General features: G+C 40.1%; 1 protein-coding gene across 1 annotated transcript in view; it reads right to left on the reverse strand.

Moving 5' to 3' along the window:
- tshz3a (teashirt zinc finger homeobox 3a) overlaps positions 1 to 23,354 on the reverse strand; it is a 29,708-nt gene extending 6,354 nt beyond the window's left edge. Inside the window, exon 1 of the mRNA XM_062036155.1 lies at positions 22,935 to 23,354. Within this exon, the coding sequence (XP_061892139.1) occupies positions 22,935 to 22,974 (40 nt within the window). The 5' untranslated portion in view covers positions 22,975 to 23,354. The remainder of the gene's footprint in view (positions 1 to 22,934) is intronic.
- Positions 23,355 to 23,706: the final 352 nt, after the last annotated feature.

Below are 23,706 nucleotides of genomic sequence, written 5' to 3' on the forward strand. Positions count from 1 at the left end.
TGAAACTATCTCCTTGATGTGTATGAATGCGGTCAACAAACAACAAGTGGGCTTTTTATATTGTGTAGGAACGATATTTGCAATAACAGTGACAGAACTTAGGCTGCAGCGATCGATTTTTCTTAATAATCAAGTCATGAATTGATTAGTTTTTTGATTAATCGAGTAATCCAATATAACACATTTAATAGCCTATTTTTTTCTGAACGCCATAACCTTCATTCTTTTTTCTAATAAATGCACATCATCAAAATTGAAACACACTTTTAACATGTGTGCATTAATTTAAAAAAACAAAAACAAAACACGGCACCCAGACACCACAGCTCTCATGTGCGCCATATTGAAACTATGTCTATGTCATGTCTGTGTGATCATGTTTGGTTTTAGTTATGTTCGGTTTTGTTTTTGGACTCTTTGTGCTCTCTTGTTTGTTTTGTCACCATAGCAACCCATTAGTTTCACCTGTCATGTCACGCACCTGTCTCACGCTTTGCACTCGCACACCTGTCACTGATCATGTCACTGCTATTTAAGCCTGTCTGTTTCAGCTGATCGTTCTGGTGACATTATCCTATCATACCATGCTACTTCTGATATCCTTTCTACCTCTGCTACCTTTCATTCGAAGCCATAGGTCCATGCCATAGTTTCCATGCTGTTCCATGCCAAGTAAGTTTTTGTTTATTGTTCATAGTTTCTGCCTTTGTGCAAGTTTTGTTCATTAGTCAAGTTTTTTTCTCCGCCATTTGCGCGCCTTTTGTTTGCTTCCTTTTTTTGTAGTCTGTTAGTGTTTAAAATAAAATATGTACTTACATTCACGCCTTGCCCGCGCCAACTTTCCTTTGCATTCCGGGAAAACACAACACCCCAAGGTCCACGTTTTGACAGTCCACGTATTTAAAGTTCAGAGCACTCCGTGCAGTCACGATTTGATGCATTGAAAAAGCTTTTATCTAATCAAAATAATGGATGTAATCGATTAATCTTTGCAGCCCTAGACAGACTTAATGAGGAACTGCACTTTTTTGGGGAATTTTGCCCATCATTCACACTTCTTATGAGACAAGCACTCATTTTTCTAACTTTTAAATAAACGCTAGCAAAAGTCAGCTATTGGGATGTAACAATATCAAAATCTCACATTACGATATTATCAAGGTAAAAAAGCCATGGTACAGTATTATTGTGGTATTGTCCCCCCCAAAAAAAAGCTTGGTAAAAATGCCATTGTGTGTAAAAAGAGGCAGGAATCTTAAGGATAAACAAACATACTTACTGTAATTGAACACAAACATAATGCTCAAATTTTCTAGTAATTTTTTTTTACTATACTAACATGTATTTTTAAAGAATAGTGCAGGAACATCCCACCGTTCTATAAAAATGGGACCCATAACCTCCCTGCTTGGCACTCAGCAACACGGGTTGGAGTTGGGGGTTAAATCACCAAAATGATTCCCGGGCGCGGCGCCGCTGCTGCCCACTGCTCCCCAAGGGGATGGGTCAAATGCAGAGGACAAATTTCACCACATCTAGTGTGTGTGTGACAATCATTGGTACTTTAATCTTAATCTTTAATCTTCAATCAAAGAACTTACAGGCAAAAAAACCTACAGTTGAATGTCTTTAAAGTGACAATATAAACATCCAGTGTAAAACAATAATGTTCAGTTTAATGTATTTCAACATTTACTTTCTGAGAAGCAGTGTCCTCTGCAATGGACATTTTCCATATCATTTTGGAAAATGCTGATAGTCAGAAAAGTTAAGTGACAATTATATTTTTAATAATGTAAATACCTCACAAATTTTTGTTTCACTTCGCTGGCTTCAAATATTTTTTCCAGGTGGTTTATCGAGTAGCTTCTCATATTACTCGTATTTCCCACAGTGTGCAGTGTTTCCCGCTTCTCTCCGCACCGTCCGCGGTGACCGGATCTGCGTCGGCTTGAAAGTGCCCAGGATGAAGCACGCACTTTGCTTTGGAGTATCCAGACTTTTATTGCCTCTGCCAAAGAGGTTATGTTTTCACCAGGGTTAGTTTGCCTGTTATCAACATAACACAAACAGTTATGGACAGATTTTGATGAAATGTCCGGGAGAAAAAAATATCTATTTCTCTACTACGAACACTCTTCTCCCACATGCTTCCTCTTTTTCTGTCCTTTATGACGTTCCAAGCCTCCACCTTGCCGTTCCCGTACTGTGCAGAATATTTTGGGAGATGTAGTTTATTTTCAGACCAGCAAATTAAAAAGTGCCAGAAAAAAGCTACACTCACCTACTGTCACGGCATTATTGTGAGGATTTTGAAACCGCAATACCGCGGTATCTACATTACCGTCGCATCCCTAGTCAGCTAACAAAGCAGGTAATGGGATTTGCTTTATTCTGCCTATAAAGAGCTCTAAAAAAAATTCAACAACATTGTATATATACACTGTAAGTATTTATGTAATGTATTAACAGGCACATTCATAATAACATAATATTTACGTATGTTGGTCATTTTAAGCATATGGCTGACGCATTACAAGATTTGCTATTTCCTTCAACAACAACAACAACACTACTACTCATGGCAGACCTCATGAGAGACAACAACGACTACTTTGGGACAAATGATGATCCAGAACATTTTTGAGCCTGAATATACAGAGGATGAGCTACTACTTTTAGAAGATGTGTGCTAAACAGATTTTATGAATCAAACATAGGCATGATTTACAATATAGAATTGGCTTTTACTAACTGAGAGGCGATGCAGCAGCAGCAGTAGCTCAGTATGTCAACACAGTAGCTGCATAAGCTAGTTAGCTCTCTGTGATCACCGCACCGCTTAAGATAGTTCCTTAATGTCAGCGCTTATAATAACAGCATCGCTAATATTTAGTAAATATTCAGGTCACGAGATGTAAGTGGAGTATTTTTGGTGTCTTTTGGATGTTTTTTTAAAGGGCTTTATGGGCGCAATACATTACTCCTTTTAGCTGCATTGGTAGCGACCTTGTACTTTCAGTATATTACATTAGAATGCATAAAAATAGAAAACACATGCATTCTTGTCCCTCTTAAGGATTGTGAATGATAGGCAAAATTCCCCCCCAAAAAGTGCAGTTCCCTTTTTAAAAGAAACTGCAATTTACATTAATCGTTTAGAAAAAAAGCTTTGATTAATCATTGAGTGTTACTAATACAAATTTGGGGTGCCTTGAACTTTAAAATATGCGCACACAATTTTCACACAGCGTTAGTGTGGGGGCGTCGTGATGTGTGTTTTTATTTTTAAGAATGCACACATGTTTAAAGTGCAATTTCAATAAAGATGATGTGTATTTATTAGAAAACAAATAATGAAGGTTATGGCAAGGAGACAACATTTTGTTTATTACCCTTAAAATACACATTGAGGCTATAAAGTGTGTTTCATCCAATTACGTGATTAACCGAAAGATGACTCTAATACTAAAATATTTGATGGTTGCAGCCCTAAATTTTTACAGTGGTATTGAACTGCACTGTAACAAGACTTTCACAAAGCTAAAATAGCAATTAGCAAGCTATTTTATTGGCTCTCAATAGATAATACATCTGTCCCTAATGTTGTGGCCACAGAAAACCGTATTTCGCCACCTGACGCGGCCTCAAAACCACCCCCGTGTTTGTCAAAATAAAGAAAGTCAGTCAGTTAGGACAGCACCCTTCCTGCACAAACACAATTGTACACGCACACGAATGCCAGCGATGAGGAAAGACAGTCCCATCTTGGCATGCAGGAAGCATTCCTGTGGAGTATCATTTACGTAAACATGAGGGCCGCTGACCAGGAGGGAAAGATGATCAGATAGAAACACTGCAGTGTTGCACCGACTATCAGGAACAACAGACATTGCAGGGACGAGATGATTAAGCAGGGAGGTGCTGAGCCTTTCACTGCCTCTCTGATTCGCTCCCAAGGGTTAGCGCTCATCAAGTACTGCTGATAGATAGCACTGTCTGCTTTAACACTCTTTGCATACATGAGTGATTATATGAAGCACCCCCAAAGTATGGATTTCCTTTTCAATTAGAACTCTTTGCACTCTTGGTGTTGTTAAATTCTTCTGCTTTTCTAAGACCAGTCCCGAGATGATCCGAATGCTCGTTCCTGGTGGAGCTTTCACAGCTGGGAAAACCATCTGGGAGCCAGATCCCACCCAAGAGCAACGTAGTAAACAGGATGCGTCATTAAAAAAACTACCTGGGCCTGGCTCAAACTGCATGGCCTCTTGAAATGAAAAAAAAAAAGATAAAACCGCATGCATCACAATATAAAAAATCTGCTTTGAAATATTTCATCAGTACTTTGTGTTTCAAAACATGTCCTGCAACCATGGTTGTAGATGTTATCTATTTACTTTATTGATTCTTCGGAAGAAAAATGGCGAATATGCTTGTACATTTGCAATGTTTAGCCATGATTCATAGCTTGATTAGAACAATCACAGATCACACAGTGAACTGCCCTTTGCAAAAATAGCAGCCGGCTTCTGCAGAGGAAAGAGGAAGTTATCTTCATGGGTGGTCCCTACATACAGTAAACGACCAAAAACTGTTAGGACACTGTAAGTTCAAAGTTCTAAAAGCAAGGAGGAAAAAGCACAGACTGTTGTCAATGGTTCATTTCAGGCAGTGTTTTACTGAAACAAAACTGCGGTATAAATACAGTTCAAGTGAAAGAGACGTTCACCGGAGTTGCCAAAAGGATGTTTGATTTTTTGAAAGCAGGGCTCTTAAACTCGGTAAACATTAATACGGTATTCCAACCTGGCAACCTTCAGTCAACAAGGCTCCTCAGCAGGGGGCTCTTACCCATGGCAAACAGCCCCTCAATGCAACAGGACAGGAAGTCACCTCAGTCACAATCAAACAAACCGCAAAACCACCAACTTTTAACCCAGATATCAAGTTTCCCAGGAGCTAAAAACTGTTTAAAATAGTTTGAGGAATAATCATGTTGCTGTCAAAACTTCAGCAGATCACGAACATATAATGAATGTTCTTCTGGTACACATTTCAAAGTAATGCATAAAAATATGATGAGGAGAAGCTATCTTGGAAGTAAATACTGCACAGGCACAGACACCAGACCAAAGTACGGTGTATAAAGTTATTCAGTAGGTCAGTGAGTCTTACTACAATTCAATTCCAAGAACGATTCTTGTTCTTGGAATGAAGAACAACAATCGGAATTACCGTATTTTTCAGACTATAACTCGCAGTTTTTTTCATAGTTTGGCCAGGGGTGCGACTTATACTCAGGAGCGACTTATGTGTGAAACTATTAACACATTACCGTAAAATATCAAATAATATTATTTAGCTCATTCGCGTAAGAGACTAGACGTCTAAGATTTCATGGGATTTAGCGATTAGGAGTGACAGATTGTTTGGTAACATACGTATAACATGTTCTATATGTTATAGTTATTTGAATGACTCTTACCATAATACGTTACGTTAACATACCAGGCACATTCTCAGTTGGTTATTTATGCGTCATATAACGTACACTTATTCAGCCTGTGGTTCACTGTTCTTTATTTATTTTATATTGCCTTTCTAATGTCTATTCTTGGTGTTGGGTTTTATCAAATAAATTTCCCCAAAAAATGTGACTTATACTCCGGTGCGACTTATATGTTTTTTTCCTTCTTTATTATGCATTTTCGGCAGGTGCGCCTTATACTCCGGTGCGACTTATACTCAGAAAAATACGGTATGCCAATAATATTTCTGGCAAAATATTTTGTAGGCCTGGGCCGATAATATATTTTGCTAGACATATATATCGTCCTACAAATTATTGCTGATAAACAATATTATTGTCAGCATTATTTTGAAACTAAATTGAGCACTAACATATTCATAATATATAATCATAGTAGTGCAATCGCAATAAACTTTGATGAAACAATACAAATACAATCGACTCTCAATCGCTGTTGGCAAAATTGCACTTCAATAATTATTAAACAGTATTTTCCCCAGCTGGACAACCTAGGCTGGCCGTTTTTTTTTTGGGGGGGGGGGGGGGGGTTCGCCATCACTTTCCCACAAATCGGGCATACCTGCTCGTTCGACTGTGTTGTGTGGCTTTTGAAGCCGAAATATTCCCACAGAGGTACATTCGGCTTTGCAATCAAAGCTAGCGGTCCCGCCTCTGCCCACTGAGACAAAGATTGTGGATGACTGACAAGCGGATTCACTCTGTTCATTTAATTCTGCTATTGAATAAACACGCTCAAGTGCTGAGACTGAACTCCTTTTTTGCACCCTGTTTGAAAGCAAGAGAGAATGAAAACAAATACACATGGACACGGCAAATGATCGATGACAGCCACGTTACCGAGTACATTTTCCTTCACCGGCCCAGGACAATATGGTATAAAAATGATAAAACATTTTCAAAACAGGTTACAGCAGGGGTAGGGAACCTATGGCTCTTTTGATGACTGCATCTGGCTTTCAGATGCAGTAATGAATAATTCCCCTGGTATTCACAGTGTTGAAAATAATGTTCAAAATATAAAACATTCTTATGCATTTTAATCCATCCATCCGTTTTTCTACCGCATCTGTTCAAGAAGTCGCATTAATGGTAAAAGGTATTTCATTTATTATTGGTTAGCTTCAGAATAACAATTTTATTTTAAAAAATAAGAGACTTATTGTACTCTAAAATGTTGGTCTTACTTAAAAATGCACGCAATTAGTGGAATTAAGTGTTAAAAAATATTATATGGCTCTCACGGAAAGACATTTTAAAATATTTCCCTTTCATGGCTCTCTCAGCCAAAAAGGTTCCGGACGTTGTTTTTATTTAGTCATTGGTGGAGCATAATATTGTTTTTAATATTGTTTTTAACATGGCTGTGCAGCACTTTGGAAACATTCTTGTTGTTTAAATGTGCTATACCGTATTTCCTTGAATAGCCGCAGGGGCGCTAATTAATTTAAAACCTCTTCTCACTCCTGCGCTTACCAAAAGCATGCGGGATGGGCAAGCATGCGCTAAGTATTTTAAAATCTCTTCTCACTCCGGCGCTTACCTTATCATGAAAAGCACATTTAATAAAAAAACGTTATTATGGTCTTACCTTTACTTATAAATGATGTCCATGCTTCTGATCAAAGGCAGTCTTCCTTATCTTATTCAGTTTTAAAAGTCTCTGGAGATATTCCTTTAATTATTACCTCCTGCTTCGATTGAAAGTCCAGTTTAGAAAACTGTTTTATTTTAGATATGTAATCCTCCATGGTAAAAGTGCAAGCAAATGATCGCTGCTCATGCTTGCTGCTTGTTGTCTTCTTCTGCAGCACCGGTCTTCTGCAGTACTGGTAGTCGCAAGAAGGATCACTAGCGCCCTCTACCACCAGGAGGCGGGAGTCATTTAATGACTCATATTTGACCCGGCGGAAGTGCCAAGCATGCGCTAATTATTTTGCGAAACGAGTTTGACCCGGCTGTAATTCTAGGCAGGCGAATACTATATTCTCGGCGGCAATTCAAGGAAATACGGTATAAATAAAGTGGATTGGATTGGATTGGACCCCTGGGTTACAGGTTGGCTGTTGAAATATAAGCACCGAGACTGCCTAAAATTGGATTCTTAAAAATAAATTCTTGAATGTTTTGAATCGATTCAGAATCGTAATAAAAAATAATTGTGATTCAGAGGAATATCTATTTCCCGCAACCCTACTATTCAGTCGCACCTCATTTTTTTTCCCTGTTAGTGACTGGCTAACAGAGCAGGTTCTACTCCGCCTGGGATAGACTGCAGCTCACCGGTGACCCTAAACAAGATACGTGGTAGACAATAAATGAATGTGGTTGGTGCTATACTTCACACAAGATGATGAAGGGAATACTTCAATAGTGTCAACGAGGTCAATGTGGTTGTCATGATTCTTGTTTAAGCTCAGAAAAATGTGCCATGCAGAATATCAAACTGCAGCCACTGATTTTTAATCACTTTTCTCCTTTGACGTTATCCTCACACAAACTATCACATATACTGTGATCACGCAACCTTTGTTATTTGTGTGCGTGTTTGTGTGTGTGTTCTCTACCCCCTGATGGCATTGTGAATACATTGTGTCCGCTGATTGTAGTGCAGGATGTGTGATACAGGAGATGGGAAAAACAGAGAGATTATTCTGGCCCCAAGCAAAGCTTAGGGCTGAACCTTGTCAATGCATCTCACACGGGGAGCGAGGGGGGCGGCTAGAGAGAAAGATTCAGTGGGACTTTGTGTGTGTGTGCATGCATGTATGTGTAAGAGGGAGGGAGGTCAACTGGATTAGGGAGAACTTTGGCTGATCATTTTGTTTTGACTGGACATATCAATCACCAATCATATATTCCTAGTAGGGTTGTGCGATATCGACAATATAAATGATATTGGTGCTGTGAATCTTTGGGCACTATGCGATTCTTGGTGGTATCGATTCGATTCTAGATTTAAAATGATTGTCGATTCAAAATCTATACTTTTTTATAACATTGGATGCCAGTTCTATGATTACCTTCATTCCTCCATGAAATAGATAAACAGCTCTGATCCGTTTCGTTATTACTTAAAAGAAAAGCTGATTTTGTTTAATAAAATTGCTCAGTGGCCTTGTGGTTAGAGTGTCCGCCCTGAGATCGGTAGGTCGTGAGTTAAAACCCCGACCGAGTCATACCAAAGACTATAAAAATGGGACCCATTACCTCCCTGCTTGGCACTCAGCATCAAGGGTTGGAATTGGGGGTTAAATCACCAAAAATGATTCCCGGGCGCGGCCACCGCTGCTGCTCACTGCTCCCCTCACCTCCCAGGGGGTGAGGGTGATGGGTCAAATGCAGAGGATAATTTCACCACACCTAGTGTGTGTGTGACAATCATTGGTACTTTAACTTTAATTTTTAAAATGCTTCCCAAACATTTAATAAAGTCAAATGCAAATAAGGCAACAAGAGACGTATCCAACGCTTCTCTTTTCTAAAATAAATCTGTACAACAAATATGGGCAGCGACATCAACAATATGATTTTCCCGGGTGCCTGGACAGGATAAATACAAGAAATTATTATTTTTTTAAATAAATTAAGAGTCGTTAAGAATACGAATCATGAATAATCCGAATGTTGTTTTTTTTTGACACCCCTAATTGATACACAATTGGCCGATGATAGAGCTTTTAATACTATCTTTATATCGTGATATTGCCTGTTGATAACACATTCTAGATGTGTCCGCAAATTTGTCACCTACAAGCAGACAACACCGTCTCCAAAGCAAAGCAGCATCCTCGTCATGTCCCTCGACAATGCAAAGCCACTTCTCAGTCGGGAATCATCGGCGCCATGGCGGCAAATAAACTATGTTTCTTACAAATGTCATGTCGGTAGTACGAGGAACAGTTAAAAATGCTACACTACACACCGTAGGAGGATATGCTAACCACGAGCTACTGCTCTTGAAGGTAAACATGGTGGACAATTTGATAGAAATATCGACAGTAACAAGATCAAGTAGTCAGGTCAATAGCACAGTGGTTAGATTGATATAGTTTACTATCAAAAAATAATTAGTCTGTTTTTTTTATTTATTGTTTATAAACTCAGGAAATAAATCCATGGATACATGAGGGCAAAACCAAAATATTATATCAGAGCCAATAGTAGGTCATATTTAAAATGTTTTATTGATATTCTTACACCGTCATCCTGTGTTTTTGTCTGATTATAGTTGTGATCAAAAATTCCATCCATCCATTTTCTAACGCTTGTCCCTTCCGGGGTAATGGGGGGTGCTGGAGCCTATCCCAGCTGCACTCGAGCGGAAGGCGGGGAACACCCTGGACAAGTGGCCACCTCATCACTGGGCCAACAGAGATAGACAGACAACATTCACACTCACATTCACACACTAGGGACCATTTAGTGTTCAGTATCAACATTGGTATAATCAATACTGCCCCTGTAACTACTTGGTATTGGATTGATACCCAAATTTGTACTATCGCCCAAAACTAATGTAAACTTTACAAAAGACAGAAGAATAAGTGCTTATTACATTTCAACAAAAGTGAAGGTAGAACCATGTTACAACAGAAAGTAACCGGATGTTCACAGGAAATTAAGTAGATTAATACATTTTTGCGAAAACAATACAACCGGAATTGATGTAATATGTTACTGCATACCTTAACCAATTTTGAAATAGTTCCATTATCATTTATTTTTACCAAATTATTTATTGTGATATATATCGTTATCGCAGGAGGCTGCAGTATATATCACAATACAGATTTTAGGCCATATCACCCATCCTTAATTTCAAGTGATACTAAACTTCAATTCAAGTTTTTAATTATTCATCACTAATTGTTTTATTTGTTATATCAACTGTAAGTAGCCAAAAATACAAAACATGAACTTACCCTGTCCTGACAAAATAAAAAGGAAAGAGCTATGTAAACCAAAGGCTGTAACTGAGAGGCAGCCTTAAAGCACAAGGCAACATCTGTTGAAATTGAAATACAAAAGCCAAATGCAACAATATAAAGTAACTCCAGCCGAGTGACGCTTGCTGCAAATTAATACAACAAACAATAAAATATCAAAGAATCTTTGTGGCAGTAAGTTTTATCCAGCGGAAAAGGATGCACACACTACCGTCTCACAAAGCTCATTCCATGCATATACAAATGTAATGTTATATGGGTTATACTTGTATAGCGCTTTTCTACCTTCAAGGTACTCAAAGCGCTTTGACACTATTTCCACATTCACCCATTCACACACATACACACACACATTCACACACTGATGGCGGGAGCTGCCATGCAAGGCCCTAACCACGACCCATCAGGAGCAAGGGTGAAGTGTATTGCTCAAGGACACAACGGACGTGACGAGGTTGGTAGAAGGTGGGGATTGAACCAGGAACCCTATGGTTGCTGGCACGGCCACTATCCCAACTGCGCCACATCTAGACTTACTACAAATTAAATCATTATTTATTTAAAAATATTGATACTGCCTGCTGTTCACAACCAAGTAGGGAAATTCATTACACTTCAGTATTTTCAGGACATGGCGACGATGCAGCGTTACCTTGTTGATGTGACAATTAGCTTAAATTACCTGAACAAAACTAAGGATATACAAAATACTGGTATAATGATAAGCCTTGGTAAAATTACATACTGTAATTTAACCGGGATTTATTACCGTACTTTAAAAAAATCTGCAAACGTTTGTATGATGATACTGCTCATTTCCTGGCGAAGTAGCTAGCACGCTAACTAGCTTAAATGCTAACATGAATACAAGTCTTTACCCATTACATACCTCATACACTAATCTAAACGTGTGTAAACAAATTGCTGTCAGAGGAACTAAACTAATCAATTGTGCATATTAAACCTACAGGCTGTACTTTCTTGGAACAAAGTTGTAAATATGAAGATCTATACACAAACGAGTTTACAACCGGAAGTGAACCCACGTGGCATCACACAAACCAGAAGTGAAGCGAGCAAAGCCCGTTTTTTGCCTTCATCATTAAGAAACACTAATATTAGGGGTGTAACGGTACGTGTATTTGTATTGAACCATTTCGGTACGGGGGTTTCGGTTCGGTTCGGAGGTGTACCAAACGAGTTTCCACACGGACATATTAAGTAGGGTACCGCACGTTGTGTAAACAATACTCAAGATGCCGGACATTTGAGGCATTTAAGAAACTCCGCCCGGACAGCCCCGCAAAAGAGGACATGTCCGGTGAAAAGAGGACGTATGGTCAGTCTATCGTACCGGTCGCTGCTAGCATGCTAGCAAAACAGGACATGTCCGGTAAAACCAATCGCTGCTAGCATGCTAGGGCTAGGATAGACTGACCATACGTCCTCTTTTCACCGAACGTGTCCTCTTTTGCGGGGCTGTCCGAGCGGAGTTTCTTAAAAGCCTCCAATGTCCGGCATTTTGAGTTATGGTTGCGTGTATTAACAATGTACGTTCAGGGTTAAGAAGGGGTTAAAAACAAAACAAATTGTGTGCGCAGAAGCATTTGTGAGGGAGGGGCAGAGACAGAGAGAGCGAGAGAGTTATGATAAATGCGCATGCGTCGCCAGGCTCTGCTTTTTATCCATAGATTTATCAGATGTCATTTTTTAATTATCTATAGCAGGGGTGTCAAAAGTGTGCCCCGGAGGCCATTTGCGGCCCACAGCTAATGTTTTAAAGGCCCACGGCACATTCTAAAAATACTATTGAAATAAACAAAAACATAACAAAAGTGTAATTTAGAAAAAGTTGCAATGTTGACTAATAAAACAAAGCTGTTTTTTTTCTTTCAAACGGTCATTGCTCAAAACATAATATTGAATCAAAATCAATGTTATTATGAATTATTGACCTATCCAAGGTTCCGATTACTTCACATCAAATATTCCACTAAGAAAAATATTTTTGGTGGAAGATTTTGCAAATTTGGTAAATAACCAAGACATTTATATTTTGTTGTTTTCTTACTGTACCGAAAATTAACCGAACCGTGACCTCTTAACCGAGGTACGTACCGGACCAACATTTTTGTGTATCATTACACTCCTAACTAATATGATTACAAATTAAAACAGAGAAAGACAAAACATATTCAAACATGTTCTTAAGACCCCAGAACAATATTTAATGTTTCTTTGACCAAAGAAAGTATATTGTGTGTGTGCTGTCAATGTATTTGTTAAAATGATAAAAAACGGAAGAAAAAAAAATTGTGAGCAACATCGACAACATATTAATAATGATGACCATAATAAGTCTGGTCACAATAACCATGATATGAAATTATCATATCGTTATCCCTAAACAACACCAAACCATCAAACATAGACAAATCAACCTATTATGCCAAAAAAGTGACCAAGACAAACACGTGAAAAAACTACCTTGAAGTCTTACGACATCAATGGAACACTCACCGGTCTTATATCGTGATGTAATTATTCACAATGTACCACGTATCTGCTACCTATTTTCTATCCTTCTTCCTCAATAGCTTTTTTTTTTGCTTCTCGGTTCCTTAATGCGCATAGGCCTCCTGTAACAAGGTCATTAAAGGACCATTAGGACGTGTGAATGGAGTCGGACAGGGTAGAATGAAGCAGGATGGGTGTGAAAATAAGGCTAAAAAGCAAGCAAAGAAACGCTCATTCTGAAGTTAAAACAAAGGGCAGCAGGTCTGATTCCTGTCTTCTGCATAATACTTACAATAACTTGACAGTGGAATGTTTTCATAACTGGATTACAAAGCAAGCTTTTGAAACCTGTCTGACCCCGTGAACTGTATTGTAAAACAGCAACATGTCATCCTGTCAGTGTCAAGATACAGTTTGTCTGAGTTCATGTAAGGGATGGCCTTTTATCAGGAATAATTTGATTGGATACTAGTATGTACCTATTAGTGTTGTTCCAATACCAATATTTTGCTACCGGTACTGAAATTATTTCGATACTTTTCTAAATAAAGGGGACCACAAAAAATTGCATTATTGGCTTTATTTTAACAAAAAATCTTACGGTACATTAAACATATGTTTCTTATTGCAAGTTTTTCCTAAATTAAATAGTGAACATACAAGACAACTTGTCTTTTAGTAGTAAGTAAGCAAACAAAGGCTCCTAATTTGTCTCCTGTCATATGCAGTAACATATTGTGTCATTTTCCATTCTATTATTTTGTCAAAATTATTAAGGACAAGTGGTAGAAAATGAATTATTAATCTACTTGTTCATTTACTGTTCATATTTTTCTGTTCTATCTACACTTCTGTTAAAATGTAATAATCACTTATTCTTCTGTTGTTTGAAACTTTACATTTTTTTTGGATGATACCAAAAATGTGGGTATCAGTCCGATACCAAGTCGTTACAGGATCATACATTGGTCATATTCAAAGTCCTCATGTGACCATAATATGAATTTTAAAAAAACAAAAGAAGATGTTGTGATCGTAGTAGTATCGACTAAATACGCTACTGTACTTGGTATCATTACAGTGGATGTTAAGTGGACCAGTACTTTTCAAAGACGGTATAGTACCGAATCTGATTCATTAGCATCGCGGTACTATACTAATACCGGTATACCGTGCAACCCTAGTACATATACATGTTACTAATAATAAATCGTGGTAAAACGGTTAGTATTACCGTTGTAAAATACAATTATTGTAAAAATGTGATGGATAAACACATGATTTTACCATTAAAGAAATACTCTTAAACCATATTTAAACACTCAAATAAAAAATTGTGTGGCTCATAAAAAGTTTTTATTTATTTATTTTTTAAATAAAACTTGGTTAAAATATTCAAGTACTTTTTGAGCATATTCAACGATACAGCGATAATAACCATGATAATTTTTGTCACAATAATTGTGATTTGAAATTTTCATATCATTCCCTGTACCTACATATTACAAAATGACTGAACTCCAAGGTGAATGTATCTTTCTAGAGTTAATACGTTAAAGGTATGTTCTAATGACAAATTTCTTGATTATTTATTATTAGAACAATCTCAATGTAGCTTGAGACTTCAACTGAAGCATTTAGATTTTTCAGGATAGACTTAACATGACACTTAGGTTAAAACCTCAGGATGTTAGGGGGTTGGAGAAGTCATGATAGGGACAACGTAACCCCTGTCCCATAACGCAGCTGCTGCCATGATTGCCTAGCAACGTGGAGGTGATGGATGCAGTCTGAAGATGGATGTCCACAATAAATCGTGAAGCATAATCAAAGAAGGTGAGAGACAGAGAGGCAACAAAAAAACAAAAAATGTTGTGCCAAACAGATTTTTACATTTGTAAAGGTTTTTATTCTTGCAGTAGTTATTTGTTATTTGGGCCTTATGTTGAAGTTCCATAGTGGTTTTCTACTTCCAAGGTAGTTAAAGCACTTTTACAATGTCACCCCATTCACACAATGATTAATGATAGTGACATATGTTGCCATGGAAGGATAATAAACAGCTCATTTACACACTGATGACTGAAAAATATGAGCATCAACTAGGGATTCCTTGTAATCCAATCAATAATCTTAATTTGAGAGATGGCCACTCTAAACCAAATCCCCCAGATTTACCTGCAAATCCAGCGGAATTGGCAGAATCGAGTAGGGAATTTTAAGGACAAACTTCTAAGCAGTAATGATAAGTTTGATTGACATTGGGTCTTCAGTGGGAAATACATGTTTGTTAGGTTGTTCATTTTACTCAGTTCATGTCCAAGACTTTCATTTTTGTCAACACCACACTGAAAATAGGTTACAATCTCCTCTAAAGATAGATAGATAGTACTTTATTGATTCCTTCAGGAGAGTTCCCTCAGGAAAATTTTAAACTACGACATCTAAACTAAAATCCCAGAGGTCTAATTTATCAACTTTTTGAGAATCAAAGGGTGCAGGTGTGCTCTCAAAGTGAATCAAGGGTACTGCACTACTACCACAGTGGTTAGCCACTATACCCCTAATATACTACTTATAGTTAACATATGAATGTGGATACATTCAAACCCAATTGTGGTCTTGACAGCAGAAAATGACTCCCCACATGGACTTTAGCTTGATTAAACCAAAGCATGCCCAGATGTGATTAGCCACACAAACTCTTGCTCTGTGTCCAAAAGTCCCTGCAGGTTCTGATTTCTGTTTTTAGAGATTACACCTTTCATATAGCAATTCTCCTATGCGGCTGGTATAGTTTCGGTATAAACATCCCTGGGCTATCTGATTATGGTCTACTGCTGCGGCACTGGTGTCTAGTAACACTCAGAGAGAACGCTCAGCCATCCATCACACAGTGAGTGTCTGTCTAAGGCTTTCCACCCTGCTTCTTCTCGTTCTACCTCTCTAGTTACAGCCATACACGACCGGCCTAAATAATATTCTTCATGATAAATGGCACTATAAGCCTGGTATCCATCATTAATCTGATTTTTAAAGAAGCATCCATCTTTTAGAGAGCCTGTTAGGGCCACAGGAGAGCAGAGCTGCTCGGGTTCATTTAAAGGCCAAGCTGCTGAGTGAGTGATACCTGTCAGCCTTGCTCATCAGGGACCTGCGAGCACACACACATACCACATTAAACACTGGCGCCATATGGTCACACACAGAGCTCTACAATGCCTCTCAGAGAGCTCGGCTTGTATATACTGTTTTAAGAGTACACACAAACAAATCACACACTTGTTGGGCTTGTTTTAAGGGTATGTGTACCCTGCATAGAGACATCTAGAGATGTGTCATGGAGGAACATTTTGTCACCATCTCCGAGTAACTCAATTGACTCTCTCTCATTAGTCCCGTTTCTTGGGGCTTTCAGGAAAACTAAAATCTTCCCTGGAAAATCTCCCACACATGGACATACAAGAGTGTATTTTTCTTGCACGTCATTTCTCAACTTTGACTGTTCACCTCTTCCCCCTATTCTTCGTCTTCTCTTTGTCTCTCTCGCTCTGTCTTTCACTCACTGTGCCTTCCCCCCACACATACACCTCCTTCCCATGTGTGTCTGCTAAAGCCAGTTTGATAAATGACACACGTCACCATGTCAGAAGCGAAGGGTGGGTCAGTGATAAATGACTCTGTTGAAAAGGAAATCGGCTCTCTGGCATGGCCGGGCTATTCTCCTTCTGGATTGAGTTTCAGGCCCCCCGAAGACTGGCGCAGCTCAGTTTCCCCAAAATGAGCACACATCCTTCCCGGCTCCACTTCTGCAACGACTGAGAGTGGATTGGGTGTGTGTTGCCGGGTTTTGAGTGATCCAGTGTGTCCCAATTGTCGCTATAGTGCAGCTGCATCTATCACAAGAGCGGTGGGACTATTTTTACAAAGCCTACGACTCAGCGCCCAGACAGCAGTCCCTGCTGAAAACCATATCTGAAAGCTGAAAGAGTGGATGCCTAACAGTTTTCTATTTGTGCCACTGCACTTCTTTCTTCTCCAGAGCCCAACCCAATGCCCTGACATCTGCCAAGTGTGTGTTAAAAAACAGAGAAGGGCCACTTTACCACCCCACTCGTCTCCTCCTCATCATCCCCTTACCAACAACCTCCTCCTTGTCCTCCCCCTCTTTGCCTTTTCTTTTCTCTTACACTCACTTCCTGGCAAGGTGGCAATGTTATCATTACCCAAGCAGGATTTATGGATTCAAGGCCCATGGCAAAAAACAAAAAAGGCATCTGTCAATACCAGTGGGAAACACTCTGTCAGCCTTCCTTCTTCCACTGGTGCTCACAGCCTCATTAGGTATGCACTTATCAGACACATAGATCACAGACGTGACTCAACCTCAACGGAATCCAGCCAGAAGACTTTCATTAGCAACGAGGCCTGCAAGGCCCAAACATTCACTTCCACCTGTGAATAAGAGGGCAGACATTGTCGTTGGAAATGTGCTAATGCTGTCGAATGACCCCTGTTGTTTCTGTAAGATCATGCTTCCCACTGATAAACACCAAAAGGGCAGACCGGAATGTAAACACTTAACCCTATTTGTGGTGTGTGCAATATGTGCTTGTATGAGTGTTTCTACCTTGGCATGGATGAAGAAGACGCAAGGATAAATTCCAGCTTGACTGAAGTAACTAGGCTGCAGTTACAAACACCTCCCAAACCTTCCATCTCAAGACCACTCAGCAGGGTCAAAGCCAGCAAATAAGAAAGTGGAAGCCCACTCATACGCACACTCATGAGTGATGGCTGCCAGTCTGGCACCTATAAATCTAACCCTGCAGAAACAGGAGACTGTTACTATGGAGGATGTTCCAAAGTGGACCAGCTCCCCCGCCCCACCTCTTTCTATCTCTGTCATAAACAGTCACAAGGTTTAAGAGAAAAGCCAAGGTCGCTTTTGTTAATAGTGTCTTCTCACTGCAAAACTTCCGGGATACTGCAACAACATGAGCACCACCCTGCAGACACACCACACATGGTAACCATTCTACTGGTGTATGTGGGCCAAATATTTAAAGTTGTTGTTGACTTTTGTTTAAGACAGCAAAGTATTGCATATATGTTTCTCTCCACGGGCTACAGAGAACACTGGTTCTTAACAGCCGCAACTCGGCTAGGCTACATTGCTGGCTGCCCTCAGTTGTTGCGAGCACTCAGACTTGACCCAGGTACACGGTCCCATTTGTCACCTGCAGCACAGAATTGAGTTACTGCACAACCAAAGGCGAGCAGCTCTGTGTAATATCAAGTTGATTACATCAAAGTGGTGGCAAACCTCATTGGGCCGGGTACCCTGAGCTTGTCATCTCCAATCACAAGGCCTGTCAGGACTCCATCAGCCTCTCGGTTAATTGGACCGACGCTAATGAAGCAGGCAAAAACAAGTTTTCTACTGTGGAGAGATTCAGACGGAAGAAGAGAGAGAGGCTGGAAGTGTATGCGTGAGAGACAATGAGGGAGAAAAGCAGGGTGGGTGTGTGTGTGTGTATGGGGGAGGTAGATTTTTCATGCAAGTCTCAAGGTTGCAGTGGGCCGACTCTCCCCCTAAGTCCCTAATCAAGGCCCATCATCTGTCATCCTTTTCTTTGCTCTCTCTATCACCACGCTCTGTGCTGCAATCAATTCATCATCACCCTTTGTGTGCCACTGAACAGTTGACAACTTTATAACTTGCAGCTGCACAGACTGACTGACAGGGGTGCAAGGAGAGCGTGAAAAAAATGAAGAAATGGATGGACGAATGAATGCACAAAGAAGCGTGGTTTCAGCGGAAAAAAAAAGAAGTTGTTTTCTAAAAACACCAAACGATCTGTATTACAGCCCTTTTATTCCCTTTCATCAACAGACAAACAGTCGTGTATCGAGCAGAGGAGAGGGGGAGAGGGGGAGAAACAAAACATCCTTCTCACTGATCTGAAATCAGAAAGCTTTCAGTCATTCTTTATGTGCTCCCCGCGGCCACTCTGAGCCAGTGAGCATGTACATTAGGCTGGGGCATTTTGATGAAATAAAAGCCCGGGCCAGCTTATGGCTAAACAGAATGGGAGCACTCACTCAGCCTGTCTCTGATTGACCATTAAAGCCATTGATGAATGGGCCTGTCAGGGTGGAGACAATTAAATCAAACATGAAACAAAGCCGTTGTGGCGGCCCGGTCTGACAGAGCAAACCCATTCCTCCCCTCCATTACATAGCACACAGCTCCTTTTACAACCCCTTACCCACTCGCCCCTCCCGCCAATACCCTGCCCACTGTGTGACTGTGTGTGTGTTCAAAGTGAACACATGGGAGTGTGATGTTCTCACCGTGTGATGTTTCAGCCCATGTCCACACTAACATACAAACTTTTAAAAACACATAATCTTGTCGAGGGTTTTGACCTCACATGTTTTAGGTCACTGAAACCTAACTTTTAGGAACTTCCCGACTGAAGCGTTTCCATAACACTGCTTTTAGTGTTTGTGTTTAGACAGTTATGATGTAACAGTTAAAACCACTGTCTCCTTTTCGGGGACGCATAATTGATTAGTCAATTAATTAATTCATAATTTGTTATGGATATTTGATAAATCATTCCGTTATAACCCGGCACGGTTGCAACTACAAAAGGTAGTGGTGAATAAGTCAACTATTTTGCTGCCTAAAGAAGTACATGAGGTCAACAACTGTATGGAAAGTTGTTGACTTTCACTATGGCACAGCTTCACTGGGCCACATTAGTCTTCACTTGGTCGTTGGGCTTTGAAAAGTAACATTAACTCATATATAATATCACATTAGACATGTATATAAAAGCAGATTAATAACGCTATTCATTTTGACTGTACATGCTCCTTTACCTTAACCACGGATGGTTACCTGAAAGGCAGGATGGGTTTTTAGGCAGTCAGTGATCAGGTCAATGCATATCTCAGTGCAAAGATGAGTGAGGAGACCCTGACTGGTGTGCTGGGTGGTAAATCTTCAAAATACACCCTGACTGTACTTTAGGTAACACTGTTCCCAAGTTTAGAGCAAATAAGTGACATGCTTTTAAGTAAAACAATTTAAAAAATGTTCCTGGATGACATTCTGACAATACAATTGCATATGTGTCCAAAATTGTTCAAGTTAATTTAAAGTATGCAAGCGAGTAATAATCATGATTAATCATAATTCAAAAGCGCGAGTAATCTGAGCTTAAAAAAATATCATTTGACAGCGCTACTTTTTCACTATACAAAAACAATAACAAAATCGAATGATTGATTTTCCAATGGATCTTTGTGAAAGGCCCATTCCCCCTCCCTAATATTGTTTATACTAAAGTACACCTAGGGCCCCTCACTCTACAGCTTTTTAAACAAAACTTACAAACCTAGTCTAAAAAAAAAACCATTTTGCTAAAAAGTATCTGTGGGTTCTCCTTTACCTTTATTGATGTTGTTATATATTACTTTTTACTATTAGTTTTTAACTCACATTTTAATCAGCTCTTGCTTGTCTCGTCTCCACTCTACGGCACTTAGAGATTCCATAAACATGAAAAGCGTTATAAAATAAAAATCATTCATCCATCCATCCATTTTCTACCACTCGTCCCTTTCGGAGTCGCGGGGGGTGCTGGAGCCTATCTCAGCTGCATTCGGGCGGTAGGCAGGGTACATCCTGGACAAGTCGCCACCTCATCGCGGACAACAATCCCACTCACATTCACACACTAGGGCCAATCTAGTGTTGCCAATAAACCTATCCCCAGGTGCATGTCTTTGGAAGTGGGAGGAAGCCGGAGTACCCGGAGGGAACCCACGCAGTCACGGGGAGAACATGCAAACTCCACACAGAAAGATCCCGAGCCCAGGATCGAACCCCGGACCTTCGTATTGTGAGGCACACGCACTAACCCTTAAAAATCCTTATTATTGTTATTATTAAGTGAGATACACATTACCGGTAAATCATTCATTTAGGGGGTGAGCTGGAGCCTATCCCAGCTGACTTGGCGAGAGGTGAGGTACACCATAGACTGGTCGCCAGCCAATCACAGGGTGCATATACTCCTGAGAACCAGTGTCCTCTGCACTGGACATTTGTGTCATTTCCCGTAATGTGTAACTCTTACAAAAATACTTTTCTATTTTTGTCACACTTTTTAGACTGAAGAGTTCATCTTTCATGTTATCAGTTTGAGAACTTTTTAAAATGTATTTCTCTTTCCCTTTTTCCTTTCTTTTATTGTAATTGGATTTGCGTATGTTCTGTAACTGGATCTGTGTACTCCATCCATCCATCCATTTTCTACCGCTTGTCCCTTTCAGGGGTCGCGGGGGCTGCTGGAGCCTATCTCAGCTGACTTGCCCGAGATGTGAGGTACACCATGGACTGGTCGCCGGCCAATCACAGGGTGCATATACTCCTGAGAACCAGTGTCCTCTGCAGTGGACATTTAACTCTGACAAAAATACTTTTTATTTGTGTCTCACTTTTTAGACTTCAGAGTTAATCTTTCATGTTATCAGTTTGATAATTTATTTTTTTAATTTCTCTTTCCCTTTTTTCCTTTCTTTTCTTATAACTCGGACACTCAGACTCCCAAAATGCAACACAAAGCGACACAGGAAGTCCTTCATACCGACAGCCATCAGACTGTATAATGCATATGTTCATTTTTGACTGTACTTGAATGTATAATAGACTGTATTTGTATTATTCACATGTGAATAATGCTGTATAATAGACTGTATTTATATTATTCACATGTAAAACAATACCTACGTGTTTATTGTTTATTGTGAGCGAACTGTGGTGCTGAATTCCCCCCAGGGATCAATAAAGTACTTTCTATTCTATTCTAACTGGATTTGCGTATGTTCTGTAACTGGATCTGTGTACTGTTATTTTTTATTATTTTGAGAATTTTATTTTTATTTTTCCTTTTTTTAAAAATTCTAACTGCATCTGCGTATGTTCTGCAACTGTATCTGTGTACTGTTATTTTATTATTCTGAGAATTTTTATTTTTCCTTTCTTTTATTTGTAACTGGATCTGTGTATTATTATTTTACTTTGAACTTTTGAAAAGGACCCCAGGAAGACAAACCTGGCGTTTGTGCGTCGGCTAATGGGGGATCCTCAATAAACAATACAGAAAAAACCTATGTCCATTGCAGTGGACAAACCCGGGACATATGAACCATTTAGCCTGCAATACCTGGAGAAACCACACACATGCACGAGAAGAACTCCACACAGAGATGTTCTCCACCAACAGCCCTTGCATTTTTTCTGATAAGAATAGGCTAACATGACAATTAGGGGTTATAGCGCCACCTGTTGTTATGGGGTTAAAGTACATCCAGCGGGGAAAAAATTAAAAAAAAAAAATCCCTTTTATGTGTGGACATAGCCTGACTGTTAAACCACTCTCTCCCCTCCTCTCACTTTTTTTGTGAGTCACTTGACCATCAGAGAGGGAGGCAAAAAAAAAAAAAAAAAAAGTACACAGAGCCTTTGAAAGTGGTTTAAACGTGACGTCATCGCATGGTGGGAAGTGATTTTCTGATGCAAACCGGGAGGGATCGGATCAAAGCCGCGTGACAGCCAATCAATCAACCGTCAAATCGGACATGGCAACTGTCGATTATGGCTACTTCCAGCCCGCGGAACCTCTTTGTCCGCCCCCAAATTTGTTTATGTTATGGGGGGGTGGAGAGAAAGGATAGTTTGTGTAAAGAAGTTATGCGGCGAGGACAACGCAGCTAGCTTGTTATTGTTTGAACGCGACGTGGAAAGGGCTTCACATTCGCGCTTCAAAGTGACATTTTAACCCAACAAAGAGGCGCTAAAACGTGACAAGAGTTGACCCACGTCACGGAGGTTTACGTACCTGGCGCGCGCTTGGGCGCCTCTTGTTTCCTCCGCGGCATTGGTGCGTGTGTTTGCCCGGGGATTTTCCGCCAAAACTCCTCCTTTTTCTCCGCACACGACAAAGCCCCTATCGAAGATCCACGCCTCGGCTCAGTGACAAAGATTCACGCCTCGGCTCGACAACGGGGAGTCCACGGGAGAGGAAAAAGTCATGATGGTTCGCCGGAGGAGGAGGAGGAGGAGGAAGAGGAGGAAGAAGAAGTGTGCACGCCGCGTGGTCACGCCGATAGTGTTGTTGTCCTGCGTGGTGCGTGTCTCTCTCTCCCACTCACACACACACACACACACATTAACACACACACACACACGCACACGGACACACACAGCTTGCGTCCAGCTTGGCCGCCTGCTCCGTAACAAGCGAACTTGGGGATAAGAGAGATGATCGCGTCACTCAAAGTGGGAGAATGGGCAAACCCACCGCCCCGTTAACTCTTTACTTGACAGGCAGGGAGAGAGTGGACCTCCTCTTCTCTCTTTCCTTTATTCCTCTTCCCAACACTCTTCGTCTCTCTATTCCTCTTTCATTTATTCCTCTTCTCTACACTTATCTCTGTTCCTATTTCCTTGATTCCTCATTACTCCTATCTGTGTTACTATTTCCTTGAATCCTCTTCAACAGTCCTCTTTGCACTCCTCTGTCTATTCCTCCTTCTATTCTTATCTCCTTTTACCCCTATTCCTATTTCCCTTATTCCAATTATCTACACCCCTCCTCTCTCTGGTCCTAT

This window comes from Entelurus aequoreus, linkage group LG24, assembly GCF_033978785.1.
Source record: "Entelurus aequoreus isolate RoL-2023_Sb linkage group LG24, RoL_Eaeq_v1.1, whole genome shotgun sequence".
NCBI lineage: Eukaryota > Metazoa > Chordata > Actinopteri > Syngnathiformes > Syngnathidae > Entelurus > Entelurus aequoreus.